This window comes from Coregonus clupeaformis, chromosome 35 (genome assembly GCF_020615455.1).
Source record: "Coregonus clupeaformis isolate EN_2021a chromosome 35, ASM2061545v1, whole genome shotgun sequence".
Lineage (NCBI taxonomy): Eukaryota > Metazoa > Chordata > Actinopteri > Salmoniformes > Salmonidae > Coregonus > Coregonus clupeaformis.
In genome coordinates this window covers 42,736,622-42,762,845 of record NC_059226.1, presented here as the reverse complement: position 1 = coordinate 42,762,845, position 26,224 = coordinate 42,736,622, and the positions used below count along the sequence as shown (strand labels likewise).

At 43.4% G+C, this 26,224-nt stretch overlaps 2 protein-coding genes across 7 annotated transcripts in view; one reads left to right on the top strand and one right to left on the bottom strand.

The window, feature by feature from the left end:
* The window catches only part of ttc17 (tetratricopeptide repeat domain 17), a 23,202-nt gene extending 12,741 nt beyond the window's left edge, over positions 1-10,461 (bottom strand). Inside the window, exons 1-13 of one of the 2 annotated variants that reach the window (XM_045211130.1) lie at positions 10,217-10,461; positions 9,109-9,198; positions 8,617-8,786; positions 7,849-7,960; positions 7,633-7,764; positions 6,304-6,413; positions 5,910-6,057; positions 4,818-4,957; positions 3,937-4,097; positions 1,975-2,234; positions 1,730-1,845; positions 584-737; positions 237-308 (exon numbers count right to left, since the gene is read on the bottom strand). In XM_045211130.1, the coding sequence (XP_045067065.1) occupies positions 237-308; positions 584-737; positions 1,730-1,845; positions 1,975-2,234; positions 3,937-4,097; positions 4,818-4,957; positions 5,910-6,057; positions 6,304-6,413; positions 7,633-7,764; positions 7,849-7,960; positions 8,617-8,786; positions 9,109-9,198; positions 10,217-10,384 (1,833 nt within the window). In that variant the 5' untranslated portion in view covers positions 10,385-10,461. The remainder of the gene's footprint in view (positions 1-236; positions 309-583; positions 738-1,729; positions 1,846-1,974; positions 2,235-3,936; positions 4,098-4,817; positions 4,958-5,909; positions 6,058-6,303; positions 6,414-7,632; positions 7,765-7,848; positions 7,961-8,616; positions 8,787-9,108; positions 9,199-10,216) is intronic. The other variant, XM_045211131.1, reaches the window with a different exon arrangement.
* On the top strand, positions 10,449-26,224 carry LOC121546401. 5 transcript variants are annotated; one of them, XM_041857664.2, is made up of 12 exons: positions 19,210-19,334; positions 20,585-20,789; positions 20,957-20,989; positions 21,935-21,987; positions 22,103-22,199; positions 22,455-22,490; positions 22,743-22,802; positions 22,908-23,141; positions 23,338-23,441; positions 23,643-23,811; positions 23,990-24,212; positions 26,177-26,224. In XM_041857664.2, exons 1-12 carry the CDS (start codon positions 19,243-19,245, stop codon positions 26,179-26,181), a joined length of 1,311 nt encoding a protein of 436 aa, XP_041713598.2. In that variant the 5' UTR covers positions 19,210-19,242; the 3' UTR covers positions 26,182-26,224. The 5 variants fall into 5 exon arrangements, with proteins under 5 accessions (XP_045067067.1, XP_041713599.2, XP_041713600.2 ...); XM_045211132.1 differs by lacking the exons at positions 19,210-19,334; positions 20,585-20,789; positions 20,957-20,989; ... (6 more) ...; positions 23,643-23,811; positions 26,177-26,224 and adding exons at positions 10,449-10,605; positions 11,247-11,445; positions 11,611-11,649; ... (5 more) ...; positions 15,148-15,316; positions 15,499-15,705 and having other exon boundaries at positions 24,197-24,614; XM_041857665.2 differs by lacking the exons at positions 19,210-19,334; positions 20,585-20,789; positions 20,957-20,989; ... (6 more) ...; positions 23,643-23,811; positions 26,177-26,224 and adding exons at positions 10,449-10,605; positions 11,247-11,466; positions 11,611-11,649; ... (5 more) ...; positions 15,148-15,316; positions 15,499-15,623 and having other exon boundaries at positions 24,115-24,614.

Sequence of the window (26,224 nt, the reverse complement as noted above, 5' to 3'; positions counted from 1 at the left end):
GTTGCTGGTTTGAATACCTGAGCCGACAAGGTAAAAAAAAAAAAAAAAAATGGTCGATGTGCCCTTGAGCAAGGCACTGAACCCTAATTTTCTCCAGGGGCTGACCCTGTAGAACAACACGTTTCACTGCACCTATCCGGTGCATGTGACAATAAAAAAAAAGAACAGTCCAAAGCCATAGCATTTCTCAGGACAGGACAGTAGTGAAGTATATTTCTCTGTTCTACGGCGCTCACCTTCTTCATGGCTTGGGCTATGCTGGTACCAGCCTGCTCCAAACTCCAGCCTCTGCTGCGAGACAGCAGCACCTGCACACACACAAGACCAAGATCAGCACAGTTACACACTTCAACCCTGCATCCTAACCTGCTCCAGTGGGGCTGCTCTGTGGCAGACTCAGTGGTGCTCCCAGTGGTGGAGCTGGGTACTGTGACAGAAAACACATTTCTGTTATCTCTGTATAATAGATCAATAAAGATGGTATTGTATTGAAACCAAAGCCCAGTCTCAAAAATATGATGCTGTTACAGACCCCCATCCAACACACACACACACACACACATACACATACACACACACTAACCTGGGTGGCATGGGGGTCTGGCAACTCCTTGTCCTCCATGGGCCAGCCCACAGAGGCAGGCAGGTCAGCTGGAGGGGGCTGGGGCAGAGGGCCACAGTCTGGGGTGGCCAGGGAGGAGGGAGGGGGTCCGGTACCATACAGCACAGTCTGAAGGCTGAACACACACCAGTGAGGTCAGCAAATGCATGAGTCATATCATACATCACGTTAACCAAACCGTGCTGAGGAAGAGGCTCTACGAGTCAACACACTCCACCAGAACACACACACACAAACACACGGCTTCAAGATATAACACACACCATGTTAGAAACAGGCCCAGAAAGGTAGCATACACAAACAACATGGCACACACACAATAACCTGAGGCCCCGTGTCTAACACGCTAACCTGAGGCCCCGTGTCTAACACGCTAACCTGAGGCCCCGTGTCTAACACGCTAACCTGAGGCCCTGTGTCTAACACGCTAACCTGAGGCCCCGTGTCTAACACGCTAACCTGAGGCCCCGTGTCTAACACGCTAACCTGAGGCCCCGTGTCTAACACGCTAACCTGAGGCCCTGTGTCTAACACGCTAACATAAGGCCCCGTGTCTAACACACTAACCTGAGGCCCCGTGTCTAACACGCTAACATAAGGCCCCGTGTCTAACACACTAACCTGAGGCCCCGTGTCTAACACACTAACCTGAGGCCCTGTGTCTAACACGCTAACCTGAGGCCCCGTGTCTAACACGCTAACCTGAGGCCCCAAGTCTAACACACTAACCTGAGGCCCCGTGTCTAACACACTAACCTGAGGCCCCGTGTCTAACACGCTAACCTGAGGCCCCGTGTCTAACACGCTAACCTGAGGCCCCGTGTCTAACACGCTAACCTGAGGCCCCGTGTCTAACACACTAACCTGAGGCCCTGTGTCTAACACGCTAACCTGAGGCCCCGTGTCTAACACGCTAACCTAAGGCCCCGTGTCTAACACGCTAACCTGAGGCCCCGTGTCTAACACACTAACCTGAGGCCCCGTGTCTAACACGCTAACCTGAGGCCCCGTGTCTAACACACTAACCTGAGGCCCCGTGTCTAACACGCTAACCTGAGGCCCCGTGTCTAACACACTAACCTGAGGCCCCGTGTCTAACACACTAACCTGAGGCCCTGTGTGTCAGGTGGGAGGTAGAAGGTGGGTAGTAGGTGGGCGGGGGGGATGCCAGGAAACTCATGAGCACAGTCAGCCCTCCGAGGCCACAGCAGCCTCTGAATGTCCTACAGACAGAACACACGCAGTCAGCTCCACAGAACCTTTAGACTGTCCTGCCAACACAGCATACAGCCCACTATCCACACACACACACTGTCTGGCTGTCAGAACACACACACAGTCCCCAGACTCACTTCGGTGGGGGAGGCCTGGTGGCCCCAGAGGGCTGCAGGCTCGGGGTCTCCGGACACAGAGGGGTGGAGGTCGGGGCTGGTGGTCTGGTTGATGCTTGGCTCCGACACCAGAGCCACGCTGCCCGCCACAGACACCTCCTCTCCAAACTGGATGTGGTGGACGTGCTCAAACAGGTCTCCACGGTGATAACGCACCGGCAGGTCGAAGGGGCAGAAGAGGCTGCTCTGTTGCTGGCCCAGATGACACATCTGGTGGTTGCCTAAACACACACCTAATTATTGTTGCACTATTTTCTGTTTACATCTCTAAATGGACATATGAATTTATATAAAACGGTGTAATTGTGTGTGCCGCCCCAACAGATCCACAGATGATGCAATCTCTATCACACTCCACACTGCCCTTTCCCACCTGGACAAGAGGAACACCTACGTGAGAATGCTATTCATTGACTACAGCTCAGCATTCAACACCATAGTGCCCTCTAAGCTCATCACTAAGCTAAGGATCCTGGGACTAAACACCTCCCTCTGCAACTGGATCCTGGACTTCCTGACGGGCCGCCCCCAGGTGGTAAGGGTAGGTAACAACACATCTGCCACACTGATCCTCAACACGGGGCCCCTCAGGGGTGCGTGCTCAGTCCCCTCCTGTACTCTCTGTTCACCCATGACTGCATGGCCAGGCACGACTCCAACACCATCATTAAGTTTGCCGACGACACAACAGTGGTAGGCCTGATCACCGACAACGATGAGACAGCCTATGGGAGGAGGTCAGAGATCTGGCCGTGTGGTGCCAGGACAACAACCTCTCCCTCAACGTGACCAAGACAAAGGAGATGATTGTGGACTACAGGAAAAAAAAGAGGACTGAGCACGCCCCCATTCTCATCGACGGGGCTGTAGTGGAACAGGTTGAGAGCTTCAAGTTCCTTGGTGTCCACATCACCAACGAACTATCATGGTCCAAGCACACCAAGACAGTCGTGAAGAGGGCACGACAAAGCCTATTCCCCCTCAGGAGACTAAAAGATTTGGCATGGGTCCTCAGATCCTCAAAAATTTCTACAGCTGCACCATCGAGAGCATCCTGACTGGTTGCATCACCGCCTGGTATGGCAACTGCTTGGCCTCTGACCGCAAGGCACTACAGAGGGTAGTGCGTACGGCCCAGTACATCACTGGGGGCAAAGCTCCCTGCCATCCAAGACCTCTATACCAGGCGGTGTCAGAGGAAGGCCCTCAAAATTGTCAAAGACTCCAGCCACCTAGTCATAGACTGTTCTCTCTGCTACCGCACGGCAAGCGGTACCGGAGTGCCAAGTCTAGGTCCAAAAGACTTCTCAACAGCTTCTACCCACAAGCCATAAGACTCCTGAACAGCTAATCATGGCTACCCGGACTATTTGCACTGCCCCCCACCCCCATCCTTTTTACGCTGCTGCTACTCTGTTAAGTATTTATGCATAGTCACTTTAACTCTACCCACATGTACATATTACCTCAACTACCTCAACTAGCCGGTGCCCCCCGCACATTGACTCTGCACCGTTACCCCCCTGTATATATAGCCTCCCTACTGTCACTTTATTTTACTTCTGCTCTTTGTTTTTTCTCAACACTTTTTTTTGTTGTTGTTTTATTCTTACTTTTTTTGTTTAAAATAAACGCACTGTTGGTTAAGGGCTGTAAGTAAGCATTTCACTGTAATGTCTGCACTTGTTGTATTCGGCGCATGTGACCAATACAATTTGATTTGATTTGATTTGATTTGATTTGTGTATGTATGCGTCTGTGTGTGTGTGTGTGTATCTGTGAGTGTGTATTGCGCACAAGTGTGTGTGTGTATTGCGCTTGTGTGTACTACGTGTGTGTATGGAGTGTGTGTGTATGTATTGCATGCGAGTGTGTGTGTGTGTGTGTGTGTGTGTGTGTGTGGGTGTGTGTGTAGCATCTCACCCAGCTGTGCCTCCTTGGCCATCTGGGTCTCATGGATGATGTTGCGGAGGATCTGCTCTTCCTGAAGCAGCTTGTATTTGTCCAGGGCCTCCTGCTGATGGAGGTAGTTGTCATGCTGTTTCTGGTATTCCTTCAGCTCGTTCAGCGTGCGCTGCAGAGACCTGGGGGGTGGGGGGTGGAGGGGGTGTGGCAGATCACAAATAGCTAGCCCTAGGCCTACTAAGTGTCGGAAGCCTTCCACAGGGACGCTGGCCCATGTTGACTCCAACGCTTCCCACAGTTGTGTCAAGTTGGCTGGATGTCCTTTGGGTGGTGGACCCATATTGATACACATGGGAAACTGTTGAGTGTGAAAAACCCAGCAGCATTGCAATTCTTGACACACTCAAACCGGTGCGACTGGCACCTACTACCATACCCCGTTCAAAGGCATTTATATATTTTGTCTTGCCCATTCACCCTCTGAATGGCACACATACACAATCCATGTCCCAATTGTCTCGAGGCTTAAGAATCCTTCTTTAACCGGTCTCCTCCCCTTCATCTGCACTGATTGAAGTGGATTTAACAAGTGACATAAATAAGGGATCATAGATTTCACCTGGATTCACCTGGTCAGTCTGTAATGGAAAAAGCATAATAATGTTTTGTCCACTCAGTGTATATTCTGCATTGTAACCTGTGCCATATAAAGAGGAAGTCTGTGCCACAACAATGCTTCCCTTCCCATTAAATCCCCTTCAAAATGGTTCCTCACGTTTTTCTCCTACTGAACACAACCCTGGTTCCAGCTACTCCCCCCCCTTCCTTTTGTAATAAAGCCACTCTCCTGCCACTATTAACCTAACTACGCCCTGAGCTGTGAGGCGCTGTGCCTTTACCTGTGTTGGGCCTCCAGGCGCTGCTCCAGTTTCTGCTGACAGAGGACGGCGTGCTTCCTCCTCAGGGCCTGCTCAAAGCCCTGCTGGGCCTGGAGGGCCTGCTCATAGCACAGCACTGAGTGGTTGTACTCCCCCAGCATCTACACACACAGATGAAGAGGAGAGAGGGGAGGAGGTGGAGAGACAGGGAGGGGGGATGACAGACAGACACAGAGAGAGAGAGAGAGAGAGAGAGAGAGAGAGAGAGAGAGAGAGAGAGAGAGAGAGAGAGAGAGAGAGAGAGAGAGAGAGAGAGAGAGAGAGAGAGAGAGAGAGAGAAATAATATATCAGCGATGATTCACTCTTCTAGAATAACTGGAGAGAAAGATACTGAAGGTCAGGGCCGGTAACATTAACAATATACCAACAGGAATACACTTCCTGAGCACCTGGAGAAAGCCTTGCCAACAAGCATTGCAGTAACATCCAACATCCATATCCACTGCATAACTGTTGGAGAGATTATTGCTATACTCCAATAAAAAAATACTACTGTAAGTGTAACATCCCACTGTAAGTGTAACATCCCACTGTAAGTGTAACATCCCACTGTAAGTGTAGGTTCAGTGAAAATATTAAAAGCAGACAGTAGGTGAACATAAACCAACACAACCCTATGTCGGCGTCCCTTCAGAAATGTTAAAACGTAGTGCCAACAAATGTTACAGAACCACATGTTCTATTTAAAGGCTACATTTTGTTTAAATTCACCTAATGTCTGCTTTCTTTGTTGTCATTAGACATCCCGAAAAAACGGACTTTGGTGTTCCTCAAGGGTCAGTGCTTGGAACCCTGCTGTTCTCTTGATACAAGTTTGTACTATTTCACTATACATTATGTAGAACGTCTCTGCAATGGGAATCATAGAGCTGCAATTGTTGATAAAACCAGATGATGTCGTACAGCTAGCTTTCCTTTATTTTGTCTCATGTGTATTCCATCGGGAACCACCTTGGAAACAAGCGGAATCGCTTTAACGCATTATCCCCTGGGTTGTATTCAGTGCATCTTCCCCCCCAATATATTAATCTACTAGTGGTGCTGTAACTCACTGCGTAGATGTTGCCCAGGGTGTAGTGGCTGGTGAGAAGGTCAGAGGTCAGGTCCAGGGCAGCGTGAGCCAGGATGGCAGCATCAGCAGAGAAGTGGGCCCGGTGCAGGATGTTGGCCATGTTCACCAGTGCCAAGTCCTTGTGCAGCCTGGATACACAACAGACAACGAGCATGGGACTCAAAACTCTTATATGGTCCACTGTTTGAATGCTGAATAACCGTAGCTGGGACGTGTTCATTGGGCACCAAAGGGCAGACAACATACTGAAACATTAGGGAATACCTAGACTTGTCCAATAAGAAAGGCTCACTTAGTTTTCCATTGCAAACTTTTTTACATGGTGTGCCCTAATGAACATGACAAACTGAAGCTGCGTTTTGCTTTGGTTGTACCTGGGTGAGAAGTGCAGGGCACGGAGAACACAGTCCACCGCCTGCCTGGGCTCGTTCTTTATCCGCCAGTAGAACGACGCCAGGTCATACAGCACCCAGGACGACGAGTTCTGGACAACACAACAAACACATCATTAGAAGGGAACTATATGACAGTCAGACCAGAACACTATCATTAGAAGGGAACTATATGACAGTCAGACCAGAACACTATCATTAGAAGGGAACTATATGACAGTCAGACCAGAACACTATCATTAGAAGGGAACTATATGACAGTCAGACCAGAACACTATCATTAGAAGGGAACTATATGACAGTCAGACCAGAACATTATCATTAGAAGGAAACTATATGACCGTCAGACCAGAACACTATCATTAGAAGGGAACTATATGACAGTCAGACCAGAACACTATCATTAGAAGGGAACTATATGACAGTCAGACCAGAACACTATCATTAGAAGGGAAACTATATGACCGTCAGACCAGAACACTATCATTAGAAGGGAACTATATGACAGTCAGACCAGAACACTATCATTAGAAGGGAACTATATGACAGTCAGACCAGAACACTATCATTAGAAGGGAACTATATGGCAGTCAGACCAGAACACTATCATTAGAAGGGAACTATATGACAGTCAGACCAGAACACTATCATTAGAAGGGAACTATATGGCAGTCAGACCAGAACACTATCATTAGAAGGGAACTATATGGCAGTCAGACCAGAACACTATCACTAGAAGGGAACTATATGACAGTCAGACCAGAACACTATCATTAGAAGGGAACTATATGACCGTCAGACCAGAACACTATCATTAGAAGGGAACTATATGACAGTCAGACCAGAACACTATCATTAGAAGGGAACTATATGACAGTCAGACCAGAACACTATCATTAGAAGGGAACTATATGACAGTCAGACCAGAACACTATCATTAGAAGGAAACTATATGACAGTCAGACCAGAACACTATCATTAGAAGGGAACTATATGACAGTCAGACCAGAACACTATCATTAGAAGGGAACTATATGACCGTCAGACCAGAACACTATCATTAGAAGGGAACTATATGACAGTCAGACCAGAACACTATCATTAGAAGGGAACTGTATGACCGTCAGACCAGAACACTATCATTAGAAGGGAACTGTATGACAGTCAGACCAGAACACTTAAAACAGTGACTGTCCATTTATAAAAATGAATAAATCAGTGCATCACAGTTAAAGTAATCCCCTTCAGCTATATGTAAACCGATAAAAAACAGACCAGACAGTGTTGGTGAGGCGGTAGAGAGAAACGCACCCTCAGCAGGCCCTGCTGGATTCGATGGCCCACCTCGTCAATGCTGCGGCCCAGTTTGTGGGACAGGGAGCCAAAAATGGGGTCCTCTTTAGAGAGCAGAGGAGATGTGAGGTTCACCCGCTCTTGCACGCCCTGGATAAAGATAGACACATGGCACAGGTCCAGACAGGCATGTGCATTGCATTAACAAGTGGGTTCGCTTTCCCCTCAACTCACCCGGAGATGCTGGAAACCGTGGATACTATACGGGAGCTCAAATACTCTGGCACAGTCAGGCTTCTCCAGATCCGGGGGTAGAGGGGACCTCAAATCTACGTAATCCTCAGGGCTGAAAGAAACATCCATAGTCAAGGTCCAGGGAGCATTAGTGTTGTGTCCAGCAGAACAGGGGGAACAAGGGGAGAAAAGGTAACCAGTTCTTGACTTGCATCATGTGGCTGTTTAAAAATGCCTGATGATGAAGATGTAGGACAGGCCGGTCTAGATTTGAAAGACAAGCCATCATGGTTTTTCTATCAGAAAGTGATTAACATTTATTGTCAACAGGATGCCATCAAGAATACTTGTCCTCTTGTGAACTCCCTACTTTCTCCCTGTATGAATATCACCTTGTGTGTTCTAATAATTATGACTTCTGTCAGTATGTAAATACTTGTTTTGTTTGTATAAAAGTGTATTTTGTTTTTGTTTTGTTTGTGCTGTAGTGTCATGACCTCTAATATATGTGACGTGATCATCGAATGTGTACACTGTATGTTGTTGAAAATAAAAATGTTGATCACCCAAAAAATGTACAATGACTCATGTCATCGGTCAATGTCAATGATAAGATGAAGCCGTTTTGGAGCACGACCAATGGATTCGTACACGCCCTGATGACATATGTCAACATCCCTTATCAGTGCTTCCCCTTGATAATGAGTTAGGTGAGGGCAAATTAGTAATAACTAAATGATTGGTCAAGAGTGCCCAGCCTGGGCTTACCTGATGTCTTTACTCTCCAGAGAGATGTAGGTACCATCGTAGAGATCCAAGTCTCCCAGGGGAACTTTAGCCGTGACACAGTCGGCATCCTCTTTATAGTGCCTCTGCTCCAAGCCAGTGTCCCTGTCCTCATTCTCCTCAATGTGAATCTTCTGAGCGACAAGCTGCTTCTGCACAAAGCAGAGGTCAGAGACATGAGATTCAGACCTTTCAGTGTGGCTTGATTTGAAAGCAATGCTATATCTTACTGGAGGAAAAAGAAAGGAAGACAGGTTTCCCATCTGATGTGATCCAATATGTTCTTCAATAAACTATGAGTATTAAATGACCATTGAACAGATGTGAATATTGTAGATATTGCATCTTTCAAGTAAGGGAGAGCACAGCAGTATACATATTTAACACTGGGGAGGCCTTGGACTAACATTGTAAAACCAGGAAGTAGAGCAATAGGCTATGAGCAAAGTGATGTAATCATGAAAAGGTCATCACCTCTAACTTCTTCAGGTAGTTGACACGGGTCTCCTGTCGCATGAAGATGACAAGGTCATGTGGATGTTTAAGATTCAAAGGAGAGTCAACCTGCAAAAAAACAGAAAATGTTTGTCTCAAAATAAACAGTGACAGTACTTGTTTTCACTCCATGACTTGACCCAAAAGCCTAAACACCTCTGAGTTCGCTGACCACAGTACACATGAAGTGAGACAACACCAAAACAAAATTGAGGCAGAGCAACCTGGCTGACTTGACATCGAAATTACGTAGTAGTAACTAGGTCATCTTTGGTTTTTCCCAAACCATCTGTGTTAGATAGTTTGGCCACGGCTGACATAATGTCAATCGCTAAATAGTCTGAACATTTGATGCCCTTCTAAACGTTAAGTGTAAGTGGATACTTTAGATTAGTTGTATATAGATACAAAGGTTACATCAGATATACTTTTTTCTAAACCCCTTTTATTTGTGCGCTTACATCAAGCCGAAGCACAGTTTTCCATTCAATTCACCTAGCTAGATAGTTTCGATGCAACCAAGAGAGTTTTGACATTGTGCTGGATGTCAAAACTCCTGGTTGCATTGAAGTTAATAACTAGCTGGCTGTGCCAATGCTGGGTCTGTCAGGTCAGTTATGCCCATTATCTTTGACCCCAGTAGCTAATTAGCTAGCTTGCCAACTTGCTACCTACCAATCATCTATCACTAGTTGGCTTTATTTCAGTTTTTCTAGGATGGTTGGATGCCTTTAGTTAGTTAGAGTTAGCTAACATGTAAGTTAGCTAGCTTACCCAGAGACCCCGTTCTCTAGCGAACTACTTTAACGTTAGTTCAAGTTAAAGGCAGGTCAGTACCCTTAGGGGGTCAGCATTGCATTACTGTGCTAGCGAAAGTCCCAGAGAGGGACTTAAGTAGCTAATTAGCAATCAATGATTGGCAAGCTAGTATGAGCCTGCAGCCGTGTAAGCAAATCCTAGGAAGAGCAAACTAAAGTCAAAGATACTGGTTATAGCTATCTGTGATAAAGTAGTTAGCTTGCTAGCAGAGAAGCTAACGGCTAGCTAGTTAGCAAAATACGGATATAAACACGGGCCATTAACGTACTTGCTGTTGAATCTTTCCATCTTCAGTGACAACCCAGTGGGTGGTAGCTCCTCCGGGTTCGGCCAATATTATACATAGGAGGATAAAAACTTTCCCTTGAACAGACACTTTTCGCGAAACGTTAACATAGGGCAGAGACCCAGGACTGATTTTCCTGAAGTCAGCCATTTTTCTGTCTTCTTTACAGATGTGTTGTGGCAGAAGAGGTAGAAGCCGAAAAAAGTTAACTTCCTGTGCGTCACTTCCTTGTTTTTTTTACATTCCTTGGTGTAGTAGTTGTTAGCTAATGCTAGCTAGCTATCAAAAATGCCAGGGCGTTGTTCAGCTTTCAACTGTAGGAATACATTTAAAAATGTTAAACATAAAACAAACAAGGTTACATTTCACAGGTAAGACTAACGTCGACATTTGGATTAGCTAATTTAGCTAGTAACTAGCCAACTAGCTAGTCAGTTTACGTTAGCTTGTGTAGCTAGCTAAGATTTCCAGTAATAAAATAGCTAACCAGCTATACCTTGATTTTGACGAATGTGACTTATATCTTAGCTACCGTATCATAAAAAAAACGTGGAACTTCTAAACAAACGAACAACCCGTATTAGCCCGGCCTTAGTGGTCGCTGTTTCATCACTGTTTTTAGCAATCTGCAGTTCAAACAGTAACAAAGCGGAGCTTCGCCACTGATTTGGTAAATAGCTGAGGGATGGGGCTGGAGAAATGTAACCACTGTCAAATTCATAGACAGAGCTATGAATGCAAGGACTGACCAGAGGCAGTGACCATCCATGATGTCAGAATTATAGTTTTAACAATGGTATGAGGCTATAAAGTGTTTGTTTACAATTACAAACTAATATTTTGGGTTCTGATGGGTATGACAGTTGAACTAAGCTCATGAGGCATTTATAAGTTATATTCTTCAAGAATCAATAGTTATATACATTTAAAAGTCCAAAAATGTATGTTACAATCACAGATTTCCCCGTTGATGTTTACATTTCGTTTTTTTAACCTTTTCTTATGTCAACAGCTTTCCAAAGCGTGATCCTAAACGAATAAAAGAGTGGGTGGGTCAGATGAAATGGAAAGACTGGCAGCCAACCCCCCATTCCCTACTGTGCTCCGAGCATTTCGAGGAGAGGTGCATGGATAGAACTGGGCAGACAGTGCGTTTACGTGATGATGCCATACCAACTATCTTTACCTTTCCTAGTCACCTACAAAAAAAGGTATTTTGTCAAATGAGGCAGGTGTGTTGTTTTCATTTAAGCTATTAGACCTAACTGAGTCTGGTGGTTGTGAATGTAACATATGAGGAATTCTTGAAACGTGCTTTGGCTTTGTTGGTTGAGTTGAACTTTTGAATGGTGTGTTTTATTGTTGAGTTCTTGTAGTTTCAGAAAACAGCTGGAAGGAGGAAAAGAGTAACCTTGGTGAGAAATGCTAAATGTTCCAAACAAATCAAATTTTATTTGTCACATGGGCCGAATACAACAGGTGTAGACCTTACAGTGAAATGCTTACTTACAAGCCCTTAACCAATAATACATTTTTAAGAAAGAATATCTAAAAAATCAATTAAATAAAAGTAACAAATAATTAAAGAGCAGCAGTAAAATAATAAAATAACAATAGCGAGGCTATATTGTGCTCCTATATTGTGCTCCTGAGTGGCGCAGTGGTCTAAGGCACTGCATCGCAGTGCTAACTGTGCCACTAGAGATCCTGGTTCGAATCCAGGCTCTGTCGCAGCCGGCCGCGACCGGGAGACACATGGGCGGCGCACAATTGGCCCAACGTCGTCCAGGGTAGGGGAGGGAATGGCCGGCAGGGATGTAGCTCAGTTGATAGAGCATGGTGTTTGCAACACCAGGTTGTTTAATTCGTCGTCCAGGGTAGGGGAGGGAATGGCCGGCAGGGATGTAGCTCAGTTGATAGAGCATGGTGTTTGCAACACCAGGGTTGTGGGTTCGATTCCCACGGGTGGCCAGTATAAAAATAAATAAATATGTATTCACTAACTGTAAGTCGCTCTGGATAAGAGCGTCTGCTAAATGTCTAAAATGTAAAAATGTATATACAGGGGGTACCGGCACAGAGTCAATGTGCGGCGGCACCAGTTAGTCGAGGTAATTGAGGTTACTGTACAACCAGTTTTCCATTCGTATTGCTGTTTACTCTTAAGTATATGGCAGATTTGGATTTCCCTTTTGATTTCACAAATAAAATGAACTGTGTTTGGCCTGTACTCGTGATTCCAGTTTCCAGAGGATCCTGTTCCTGAGGAGTCGACACAACGGGAGAAGTCTCCACCAAGTTACTTAAACCACAGTATATGGCACCCAAGTCGTTTCCATGACGACTACTGTGTTCCACAGGTACAAAGTACATATCATTCTTATCTAGAATTTTTTTAAAGATTTTTTGACAAATATTTCATTCATGCTTATTTTTTTTGTATTTTTTTTTGCAGAGTATTGACTGGGCTGTAAAAGACATGCCTAAAGGAGTAAGTTGTGAGTTAGCCCTTATGAAGCTGATTGAGCTCATCAAAATTGTTTGATTGGGAAGGGTTCCCGTAATTCCTTACAGAACAACCATGTTTGTATCTTTTGCCAAATATTCCAAATGTTTTCATCCAAACAGCTTAGTTCACGGTACCTGCTCAAAAATCCCAGGGAGGAGCGTGTTGAAAAGTAGTGTCACTGTTACTCCCAACGATCTTGATGAGGCCCAAACCTCTAGGGCTAGTTGCATGTATGATTACAAAATCCTATAAAGGTCTTCTATAACCCTAAACCTTTCCATACACGTGCTTTAATAACTGAACTCCTGACAATTTCAGATCCCATCTGCAACTTTAGAAAAGCAAGGTCTGATCTTTATCCCCAAGCACGCAATCAAGGTAAGGTTTCTGACAGACGATTGTATTCTGGACAGCGGGCAACAAGATTCTTTTTCACCTGGGTCCTGTTCATTAGGGCAAACGGTGCCGAAGGAATACAAACATGTATACAGATAGTACAGCGCTACCTTGCTTCACTCAGGTTCTGAGGGTTTCCTTCTGTTTTATGCCTACTAACTGAACACGACCCTGGTCAACTTAAAGGATTACTGTTGTGTGTATTCCCCAGTTATTACCTCATGTTAATTGATATGCATATCGACTACACATCATAACTACAGATTATTTTTGTTTGAACCAGATCAAGGAGAAATGGCAATGGCTGACAATGGATGTGAAGGGACCATTTCCAGAGACCAGAAGTAGACACAAGTTTGTACTAACTGTAATGGACTACTACTCAAAATGGATGGAAGCCTACCCCATGAAAACCAACAACAGTAAAGAGATTGCCAAAATAATTTCTGACCTCATCTCTCGCTTTGGCTTCCCTGTTGGAATCCTGTCTTGTTTGACTCGAGCACACATTTTAGAGGTAAGAGATGCATGCATGTATCGATGTAAGTGTTACTGTACTGCCCTAAATAAAAATGTTTTGGGGTAAATGAAGTGTTGCACTAAATTATCTCATGAATATTAAGTACCAGGGGTTGGAACCAAAATTATTTTCCAGTCGTTTTGTTCTGAAGAAAACCATATTTGTTTTTGTTCCATTCCACTGTTCAGCAGAATAAAGATCTGAACCAGTTCCACCCCAAACAGTCCTGCTTTATGTCGTTCCATTCCACTGTTCAGCAGAATAAAGATCTGAACCAGTTCCACCCCAAACAGTCCTGCTTTATGTCGTTCCTTTCTCTTCCTTTTTTAAACCACTGAAATCGAAAATGTTTTACATTTAGCTGCGGATAGAGCAGCTTACTATGGAAAGGGCAACTTTTTACATTTAATGGACAGACAAGGGTGGGGCGCGAGATGGGACTGAAATGTTGCTGTTGGGGAGAGAGGGAGGAGGCTTGGCTTGAAGCGCTGGGCATCTTGTTATGACCTGCATTATCTGAAATAGGCCCACAGGATTATACCAACAGAGGAGCGGCTTGAAGGAACGTTGAATGTCTTGGAACTTCAGAGAGTTGGTTTAACGTTGGACCAGAGCTAGCTAGCTAACAAGCTTGTGTTAGCAGAGCGGCACCAGAACTAAAATAAAAACGTGTTACCTTTTTGTAGTTAATCAAAACAATGTGAAACGTGATAACTATCATATCCTTAACTAGCATTGAAAAAGTTAATCCATTCGTCTCTAATTAAAAATCGCTCTTCTAATTTCTGAATCCCTCTTTGAACGTCAGTAGGGTACAATAGACGATGCTTCGGATGGGGAGGGGCAGGTAGCCTATGCACGCACACACTGGCAAAGATTTTCAGCTGGCAGGCAGAAACTAGAATATGTTTCTGAGTGACGGGGTGAGGGCTTTGCATAGACGCTTTGTTGCATTTTTTTGTGGGACTGGAAAAAGAATGCCCGGAACGTAAAATAACATTATTAACCGGTTCACATCCTTTTCAAACAACGGTTCTGTTCCGGAACAGTATAGATCACTTTCGTTCCCGGTTCTGATTCTGTTCCTCTAAAAAGTGCATTATTTTCCCGTTTTCTGGTCCTGTTCCCTGAACCGGTTCCAACACCTGTTAAGTACCCCTCCTCTTTTAATTTTACAGATCAACTCGGCTTTGGGTGATCTGAAGAAACTGACAGGCCAACTCATATTCTACCGCCCTCTGGGAGTGTCACTGGATCCAGTAACAAAGTCCCTCATAGACCGGTTTGTTCTCCACTGTACCTTGCTACACAGCCACCTGATTCTAAAAGCTTATACTATGGATAGTAGTGTACTAAATAGAACTGGGTAATGATTGCAAGAATCTTTTGGCAGTTTCCTAAATCCAATCACATGTCATGCTAGCCCAGCTGACTTATAATAATATGCATTTGTTTTGTTTAATCCATTTTCATCATATAACTGGACAGGTTGGTGTCAGATCTGGTGAAAGACCATCCTGATCGCTGGGATGTTTACCTGGCTGCCAGTGTGTTCAGCTTCTGCTGCAAGGAGCACCCCACCACTAGACAAATACCCCTCTCTCTGCTGCGCTGCGGAGGGACTCAGTCCGTCTCCACCTCACCAAGAAAGCTGCCTGTAAGTTGGAGGCTGACAGTGTTTAGACTCACAAGTTCCTACTCCTACATCAAAACATACTCATATCATTGATTCCCATTGAATGAATGAAGAAATGCACATAGAAATAGGTTTGAATTATGTAATATTTTTGTTCAGCTTTTATACTGACTTGTGCTTTGACCACCCTGTTTGCATTGCAGGACAATGGGATAAAAGGAAGGACCTTTGTCATACTAGAGGCCCAACCACCTCAAAGGGAAGTCCGCGTGGAGTGCAGTCAGTGCAGTCAGTGGAGCACGGTCAGCCAGGACTCCGAGCTGAAGAGATATGAGGACATGAAACTTGGGGATGAGGACTACACCCACACCTGTGTGAGCTGCAGGGTGGCCATGAGCTGCAGGGTGGCCCTGGAGGTCATGAGGGGTTAGCAGACAAGGACATGAACAACTGGATGGAAATGACAAAGGAGCTTTTCAAACAAGGACTGAAAAGATGGAGGATATAATATGGATGTTGGAAACAAAGTGGTGGTGAAGGAAGAGATCGATGTTGGAGTCATAAAAGAGGCCTAGGGGAAGAAGTTTGAATAATAGGAGTTTATCATGTATACACTTTAAAGTTGCTCAGTCATTGAAGTTTTCGGAATGAAATATAAACAGATTGTTGTAGACAGTTTTGTTTTCAAGTTGTTGTGTGTGCTCAAACAGTGGACTTTTTCTATTTTTTTAAAATGCATTTGGGCAAACATCTATATACTGCTTCAAACATCTATATACTGCTTCAAACATCTATATACTGCTTCAAACATCTATATACTGCTTCAAACATCTATATATTGCTTCAGTGCTTCGCCTATTCCTCTCTGATTTGGGGTATTTTAGAGAATGCGGTAGCTGCAGTCCAATATGGCTACCGGAAAGTGGGTGTGTCGAAAGGAAAGGAGTGGGCGTGTCGAAAGGAAAGGAGTGGGCGTGTGGAAAGGAGTAGGTGTGTGGAAGGCGCTCTGCTATAGGTTACTTAGACGGTTGCTTACTGTGACTGTCACCCTGATATTGGTTACTAGGCAGCTACTTCCCACTCCGTTGGGGGTCAATGGACAGTAGACCGTGGACAGATTGGATTATGCTGAGCAGCGGGGCAACGGTCTATGACCCGTGACCTGAAAGGGCAAAAACCAGGAGGGAGGAGCGCTCTTCTCAAATGGAACAGTAATCTGTGCCGCTGGGTCATGTTGTCAACAAGGCAGCATGGTGCATCGTCCAGAAACATACAACATCTCTTTTCTATAAAATATATGTTTGAATTTTCAAACTAATTTCCCTTGGGAAGGCAGATATGGTCCTCCATAGCTCAGTTGGTGGAGCATGGTGCTTGTAACACTAGAATTTGGGTTTGATTCCCGCTGGGACCACCCCTACATAAAATGTATGCACACATGACTACAATATTACATTTTTGTCCTTTACCAGAAGCTCTTATCCAGAGCGACTTATATCTAGTGCGTTTATCTTAAGCTAACTAGGTGAGACAACACATCACAATCGTATCAAGTACATTTTCTCTCAACAAAGACTTTATCAGCAAAGTCAGTGCTAGTGGGAAAACAACGTTTATTTTTTATTTTTTATAAAAGTGTCTGCTAAATGGCGATAGTGTTTCTATCAAAAGCAATACACCACATGCCTAATTATGTCACTTTTGTTTTGAGCCGACTTTGCTGTGGGCTTTGAACGGGGCACCTGGCTCATGCCCACGAGGCAGCCCCATTCCAAAACGAATTAAATCAACTTTCATCCGGTACAAATCACGCCTACCCTTGTGCCTGGGACAGGTGAATAGAATCTCCTCAGTGCTTGGCAAGCAGGAGCCGTGATCACGGCTGGGCTACTGCATTTTGGTCCCCGGAAAACAGCTCATTTACTGCATTTCAACACATTTTGGCAGGGTGCAGAGAGAAAAATGTGGCCAATCCGGCCCTGACTGTGATACAGCTATCCAGTGTGAAGCACCTAAGGTCAGCAGCATATCTGCCTCAGTGGTTGGCAGGCACCTTGATACAACAGCGGTGCAATGGTCGCCAGGTTTATCAACTTGTCATGCAGTCCAACCAGCCACGCGAAGCGGTCTTGAGTGGCAACAAATCTGCCCAATTAGGTTATTTGCTTTCCATACACACACTCATTTCGACACACCCACTCTCTCATACTCTGGTCACCATATTGGGCTGCAGCTACCCCTACTTGGGATTTTACATGGTGTTATTTTCCTTTTTTCCACCCCGTCCAGTTGGTGGTGGTGTTGCACTACCTTTTTGTTTTCTACACGCCATAAAACCACCAGCGAGGAAGAAGAAATGAACAAGCCCTATCTGTCTTGTTGAGCTTTGACACAGAGTTTCTACCTGATAGCATTGGAGGCTCCTCAGGGGAGAAAGGGGAGGACCATCCTCAGTGAATTTCATAAAAATAGTGAAACATTAAAATAGTTTTCCTTTTTAGATAAAACTATACAAAATATATTCACGTCACCAAATAATTGATTAAAGCACACTGTTTTGCAATGAAGGTCTACAGTAGCCTCAACAGCACTCTGTAGGGTAGCACCATTGTGTAGCCGGAGGACAGCTAGCTTCCGTCCTCCTCTGGGTACATTGACTTCAATACAAAACCTAGGAGGCTCATGGTTCTGACCCCCTTCCATAGACTTACACAGTAATTATGACAACTTCCGGAGGACATCCTCCAACCTATCAGAGCTTCTGCAGCATGAACTGACATGTTGACCACCCAATCAAAGGATCAGAGAATGAATCTAGTACTGAAAGCATAAGCTACAGCTAGCTAGCACTGCAGTGCATAAAATGTGGTGAGTAGTTGACTCAAAGAGAGAGAAAGACAATAGATGAACAGTTTTTAACAAATTAATTTCTTCAAAAATGAAGGAGGATCAAGAGAGAGAGCTATATTTAGTATATAAATATAAAAAAAATATATAAATATATATATATATTACTTTCACTTACTTAGCTAGCAAATGCAGCTAGCTAGCCTACTCAAACACCCAGCTCAAACAGAAGGATGCTGTGTTAGCTAGCTGGCTATGGCTATCCAACACTGGAACTCTTCCAAGTCAAGGTAAGCTTTTGGTTATACTAATGTATTGCCACCGGGGCCTGCCGGTGTTATTGCTAAACCGCTAACTGACTGTACACAAATGTTAGTGCATGAGATTGTAGTGGGTTTACTTATAGTTATGTTATATTTGCTATTCTGTGAGGGCCTATATTCCCCCTATGGTGCTTTAAGTGCCAAGGATTTGAACAAGTTGCAGCAGTGTGTAGAGGGGAGATCCCACAATGTGAGAAATGTGCAGGAGGGCATAGTCAGAGGGAGTGTACAGTTGGGATAGAGAAAGCACTGTGTCAACTGTGGAGGTGCCCATGCAGCTGGGAAACTGAAGTGCCCTGTGAAAGAGAGACAGGTTTAGATTGCCAGAGTTTGAGATGGGCAGAAAGTTTCAGGCCTATACCCCCAGTGAGTATAGGCCTGAAGAGAGGATCCAGAGAAGATGAGTTTTAGTAAGGTTGGATTTCTTACCTTTATAACCATGGTGATGAACTGCACTGCACTGATGGAGCTGAAATCACAGAACATAGATGTGGTAGGTGCAGCAGCAGATAAATATTTGGGTGTGAGTGATTTTAGTGCAGAAGATCTACAGGAAGTTTTGAGAGAAGGGGTTCCATCCTCCCAGGCCGACAGCCTGGTGTAGTATCGCTTAGGACCAAAGTAGTGGGATGGGGTGGTGGGTTTTTGGGGAATAGTGTATAGGTGCAGGGTTAGATGATGGGGACCAAATGTGCAATACGCACTCCGACCTGCGAAAGGCAGCAATAAATAACACCGCGTCTAAGTTCTGCCAGAAATTCACACGAAGAATAAAAAATGTCATGTTCAGCTTACAGCTGTAAGAATAGAGGACATGATACATATGATAAAAATAATCAGTTGCGTGCCAAAAAAGTTAGGCTTCACAGGTAAGGCTTGCAGCATTTGACTAACAACACGTTCTTTGCTAACCACGTAGTGTAAGCGATTGGGTAGCCAACATGTTAGATAGCAGCTAGCGAAGCTAACATTATCATGTGAGGCTAGCTGAGAGATTTCCGGTCATTTCGATTTTATAGAACGTGCCGTATTATACCTTAGCATAACTAGTTAGCTAGCTGTTTTTGTTGAAGCTAAATTAACAAGTCCTGATGTGAAGGGATCTGGGAATCTGTCCAATGTAATGGTATTTTCAATTAGGCTATTGTCGATATTTATGCTAGCCACAGCTGATTTTCTATATCATAACCAAAATATAACTGTTTTCGTTGCAAACACGTTTTCCGTTTGAAGTAAACGGTTTCCGTTGCAAAACATTTGACTAAAGATTACAGGCCTGGGGTGTATTCATTATGCAGATTCTGTTGAAAAGGTTATTTAAACTGAAGTGAACTAAATGGAGAGGGACCTACCATAATTTGTCAAATAGAAACTAGATTTAGTTGCAAAACGAAATGTCTATTGATGTCCCTGATGAAATGGTCTGTCATGAAATTCCCTAAAAACATGCCACTTCGAAAACAGCTATGACTTTGTAATAGCAGGTTTGGAGAATTAGGTTAAGGTTAGGAAAAGGGTTAGCGAAAATGCTTTCCTAACCTGCTACGAAAAGTCACATGTATTGAAGTGGCGTGTTTTTAGGGAGTCCTGGACTGTCAACCTTTGCATCTGCAGCACTATGGGGTTACATTTCCTTATAGCCCATCCCTAAGCTGGATACTAAAACAAGTGGCAAGGACCCCCATCTTCTCTGAATTAGCTTTAAAAGTCCAGTGCCATCAAAAACGTGATTTTCCTGTGTTTATATATATATATATATATATATATATATATATTTCCACACTGAGGTTGGAATAATACTGTGAAAATGATGATAATGCCCTTTTAGTGTAAGAGCTGTTTGAAGACTGCCTGAAATGTTTTGCCTGTTTTGGTGGGATGGCGTTTTGGTCTGGGTAAATTAGTTGATAGACCAATAAGAAAGAGTTCCAAACCTCTTTTGGACCATTTTTTAAAATTGAAAACAATCACAGTAAGGTACTTAATTGTTACCCAGAAATTATTTTGATATTGAGATAAAAACGGCTGCATTAGACCTTAAAAAAAAAGCTAATGTTGTTTCTCTCATCTATGTTGATGTATATTAGCTAAGTTGTTACTTTTTACTTTTAAAAATTAGATTTCCGCTGAGCGACCCCAAAAGACTAAAAAAGTGGATCCATCAGATGAGATGGAAAGGCTGGAAGCCAAACAGAAACTCCAGACTGTGTTCAGAGCATTTTGAGGAGAAGTACCTGACAACACCCTCAACTGGGCCTGGTGTTCGTTTACGTCCTGATGCCATTCCAACTATATTTTCCTTTCCTAGTCAGTTCCCAAAAAAGGTAATTTGTGAATTGATGCAGGTTTGTTTTTTTGTTAAGCTATTGACTGTTTTTTTTCTTCAAAATTGTTATTATTTTGATACAAGTGAGAAATTCTTGAATCATGCTTTGGAATTGTTGTTTTGAACTTTCGAGCAGCGTGTTTAATTGTTGAGTTCCTGTTTCAGAAAACAGCCGTAACGAGGAAAAGAGTAACCCTGGTGAGACATTTAAAAACCTAATTGTCCTACTAGTTTTCAATTTGTATTGTTTTTGATATGGCTAGGAGTCACACTTTTATTCTCAATCTTTCACAAATGAAATGAACTACACGACCAAAAGTATGTGGACACCTGTTCGTCAAACATGTCATTCCAAAATCATGGGCATTAATATGGAGTTGTTCCCCCCTTTGCTGCTATAACAGCCTCCGCTCTTCTGGGAAGGCTTTCCACTAGATGTTGGAGCATTGCTGCGGGGACTTGCTTCCATTCAGTCACGAGCATTAGTGAGGTCGGGCACTGATTTTGTGCGATTAGGCCTGGCTCGCAGTCGGCATTCCAATTCATCCCAAAGGTGTTCAATGAGGTTGAGGTCAGGGCTCTGTGCAGGCCAGTCAAGTTCTTGCACATCGATCTCGACAAACCATTTTGTATGGACCTCGCTTTGTGCACAGGGCATTGTCATGCTGAAACAGGAAAGGGCCTTCCGCAAACTGTTGCCACAAAGTTGGAAGTACAGAATTGTCTAGAATGTAATTGTATGCTGTAGCGTTAAGATTTCCCTTCACTGGAACTAAGGGGCCTAGCCCGAACCATTAAAAACATTCCCAGACCATTATTCCTCCTCCACCAAACTTTACAGTTGGCAATATGCATTTGGACAAGTAGCATTCTCCTGGCATCCGCCAAACCCAGATTTGTCCGTCGTACTGCCAGATGGTGAAGCGTGATTCATCAAAAAATTACAATATAAAATAATACAAAATAAAAGTAACAAATAATTGCTGCCAATGTTTGTCTATGGAGATTGCATGGCTGTGCTCTCGATTTTATACACCTGTCAGCAACGGGTGTGGCTGAAATAGCCGAATCCACTAATTTGAAGGGGTGTCCACATACTTTTGTATATATTGTGTATGTATTAACCTCTACTTGTGATTTCAGTTTCCAGAGGATCGTGTTCCTGAGTATATGCCATCAGTACCAGCTGAGCCAAGGTGGTTCTCAAAACCAATACAGTTTGTATGAGCTATAGGTTATGGGCCGATGTTGTGAAGAAATGAAGCAATTCATAGTTTCCCTCTCTTGTTTCCTCTTGTAATGAAACACTAGCTCTGCAGCGTCAACACGGTTGAAGAGGACTCCCAGTTACTTTAACCACAGTATATGGCACCCAAGTCGTTTCCATGATGACTACTGTGTTCCACAGGTACGAAGAACATATCACTCTTATCCAGACCTCCAATCGTCAAACACATGTTGTGTTAAATACTTGAGGTGCGCTTGATTTAGCTCGCTCCAGTACAATAACCAATGGAACACTCAGTCTTCCCAGCCTGCACACCTTGTAAGCTAAATCAAGCGCACCTCTAGTGTTTGAGTATTTGGCCCAGGTCTGCTCTTATCTGAGGTTTTTACATTTATGGAGATATTTCATGTATCCCTTTTATTTTTATTTTTGCAGAGTATTGACTGGGCTGAGAAAGATAGACCAAATGAAGTAAGTGTTAGCTCTTATGAGGCTGATTGGGCCAAACAGAATCGATCGATTGTGCTCCACTCAACCAAACAATCCTGATGGGCCCAAACGAGGGCTACATTGAAACTCATATAAGGACTAGTTGTGTGTATACAGTGTGTAAGGGCTTAGACGACTAGTTGTGTGTATGATCAACAACATTGTATAAAGGCTTTCTATACCCCCAAACCTTTATTTCCTGCTTTAATCACTGAACTCTCCTGACAATTTCAGGTCCCACCTTCAGCTTTACAAAAGCAAGGGCTGATCTTTATCCCCAAGCTCGCAATCAGGGTAAGGTTTCTGACAGACAGGCTTATTCTGGACAACAGACAACAATATTCTTACATTTATTATTTTTATATCTATATATATATCATTTTCTTTTATTTGAACCAGATCAAGGAGAAATGGGAATGGCTGACAATGGAAGTGAAGGGGCCATTTCCAGAGACCCAAATTGGACACAGATTTATAGTAACTGTAGTGGACTACTACTCAAAATGGGTGGAAGCCTACCCCATAAAAACCTGCAGCAGTAAAGAGATTGCTGAAATAATTTCTGACCTCATCTCTCGCTTTGGCTTCCCTGTTGGAATCCTGTGTTGTTTGAGTGTAGCGCTGACTGTAGAGGTAAGAGATACTGTGGTTAGATTGTAGAGATGGTATTGTGTAGTTTCTTATGCAGTATTTGCAGCATTTATCTATGTTAGCGTTACTGTACCTCCACCTGAAAACAGAACCAGTTGTATTGGTTGTGATGGCCGAATGTATGTTGCACCAAATGATCTCATGAATATTAAGTACCCCTCCTCTTTTGATTTTACAGATCAACTCGGCTTTGGGTGATCTGAAGAAACTGACAGGCCAACTCGTATTCTACCGTCCTCTGGGAGTGTCACTGGATCCAGTAACAAAGTCCCTCATAGACCGGTATGTTCTCCACTCCAACGTTCGTTAACGGAACTTTAATATAACTTTTCAAGAAGCGCATCGGTACTAAATTGAACTGGGTAATGATTGCAAGAATCTTTTGGCAGTTTCCTGAATCCAATCACATGACATGCTAGCCCAGCTGACTTATAAAATATGCATTTGTTTTGTTTAATCCATTTTCATCATATAACTGGACAGGTTGGTGTCAGATCTGGTGAAAGACCATCCTGATCACTGGGATGTTTACCTGGCTGCCAGTGTGTTCAGCTTCTGCTGCAAGGAGCACCCCACCACTAGACAAATACCCCTCTCTCTGCTGCGCTGCGGAGGGACTCAGTCCGTCTCCACCTCACCAAGAAAGCTGCCTGTAAGTTGGAAGCTGACATTAGTGTTAAGCCTCACAGGTCACAACTCAAATCACCAATGAATGAAGTAATATACATCAAATATCATAGGAATAGGTCTTTAAAGACTGAATAATATTGTTATATTTCTGTTCAGCTTTTATACTGACTTGTGCTTTGACCACCCTGTTTGCATTGCAGTACAATGGGATAAAAGGAAGGACCTTTGTCATACTAGAGGCCCAACCACCTACAAAGGAAGTCTGTGTGCAGTGCAGTCAGTGCTTGGAATGGATCTTGGTCACTCAGGACTCCGAGCTGAAGAGATATGAGGACATGAAACTTGGGGATGAGGACTACACCCACACCTGTGTGAGCTGCAGGGTGGCCATGAGCTGCAGGGTGGCCCTGGAGGTCATGAGGGGTTAGCAGACAAGGAGGTTTTCAAACAAGGGCAGTGGAATGAAAACATGGATATATATAATAAGGACGTTGGAAGCGCAAAGTAGTAGTGAAGGTAGACAAGGATGGAGTGAAGAAAAAAAAGGGGGGGGGGAATTAGTTCACATAATGTATATATTTGTAAAAGTCAGGGTTGGGGTCAATTCAGGAAATACACTGAAATTCCAATTCCAATACTCTTCACTGCTTTTCAATGAGGAAGATTTGGAATTTGGTTTACTTACAAATTGACTTGAATTGAAATGGAATTGACCATTGTTCCCAGCCTGAAGTTGCTCAGTTGATCCTTTGTCATAAAAAAAAATACTGTATGAATAAATGTTTTACGTTTTTAAAGTAAAATAAAAACAGATTGTTGTACGCAGTTGTGTGTGAGCGCACTGTGTATTAAAAATGTATTCTGTTCCTTTGTTCACCCTGTCCAGTCGGTGGCAGTATTGCACTACCTTTTCGTTTGCCACTAGCCATAAAACCAGCAAGGAAGGAGGAAGAAAAAATAAACAACTTGTAACCAAAGATTGTCTATAAACTTCCTCTCTGTTGTAACAAAATAATGCCACGTTGTTCAGCTCTTAACTGTAAGAATAGCACAGATAGATATGAGAAGGGTAAACTTAAAACCCAAAAATTTACGTTTCACAGGTAAGGCTTGCAGCATTTGACTACTACAAACACTAACAACGTAGCTAGCTAAGCGTAAGAAACCATAGCCAACAAGTTAACTATGTTGAGCTACGCTAAGAGATTTCCAGTCATTTCGATTTTTATAGAATGTGGCATATTATACCTTATCATACCAAACTAGCTAAACGTTATTACTCAATTGTTTATTTAACTAACGTTAGCAATGTGTTTTTTCTTAACAGGCTAACGTTAGTAAAACAAGCGTATCGTAATGTCAAAGTTACGTTAGTCTGGGAATCTGTTCAATGATGGTATTTTCAATTGGGCTATTGTTATTAAGGCTACAACAACTGTCTTTCTCTCTATCTTAACCTAAATCTAAGGTTGTATTACTCCATTGTTTACATATAACGATGTAAACAACACACAGCTTCAAAATACAGTATGTTTAAAACTATCATCTGATGTCATGGACTGTCAGCCCTTGGATCTAGGCTGGATTCTAGACAGAGCCCTGTCTAAGGCTGGGTTACATTTCCCCTATAGCCCCAGCTCTCAGCTGTATACCAAAACAAGTGGCAAGGACCCCGTTTTTTTATTAATTTTTTAATCTCTGAATTAGCTTTAAAAAAAATAGCTAATGTTCTTCCTCTGTAGTTTATATTGATGTTTATTAGCTAAATTGTTACTTTTTGCTCAATTTCTGTCTTTTCAACTTTTTCTCATGCCAACAGTTTTCCACTGGGTGACCCCAAAAGACTAAAAGAGTGGGTGCATCAAATGAGATGGAAAGCCTGGAAGCCAACCAGAAACTCCAGACTGTGTTCAGAGCATTTCGAAGAGAAATACCTGACAACATCCAAAACTGGGCGTGGTGTTCGTTTACGTCCTGATGCCATTCCATCTATATTTTCCTTTCCTAGTCAGTTCCAAAAAAATGTATTTTGTGAATTGATGCAGGTGTTTTTTTCTTCTGTTAAGCTATTGACTGGGTCTTTTTCAAAATGGTTATTATTTTGATACATATGAGAAATTATTGAATCATGCTTTGGAATTGTTGGTTTGAACTGGTTTGAACTTTTCAGCAACGCGTTTTATTGTTGAGTTCTTGTTGTTTCAGAAAACAGCTGGAACTAGGAAAAGCGTAACCCTGGTGAGACATTTAAAAACCTAATTGTCCTACTGTCCTACTTTTCCTGTAAACTGTACTACTAGTTTATTTGGATTGTTTTTAAATATATGACTAGGATGCAAATCTTTCACAAATGAAATGAACTATGTATTAACCTCTACTTAGCAGGGGTTAGCAGACAAGGACATGAACAACTGGATGTAAATGAGAAAGGAACT

Bases quoted from the DNA above. Each gene is read 5' to 3' on its own strand.
- LOC121546401 (XM_041857664.2), top strand. From the start codon at position 19,243: ATGTCATGTTCAGCTTACAGCTGTAAGAATAGAGGACATGATACATAT. The intron at 22,200-22,454 runs GTACGAAGAACA...TTATTTTTGCAG, and splicing joins ATGACTACTGTGTTCCACAG to AGTATTGACTGGGCTGAGAA. The intron at 23,812-23,989 runs GTAAGTTGGAAG...TTTGCATTGCAG, and splicing joins CCTCACCAAGAAAGCTGCCT to TACAATGGGATAAAAGGAAG.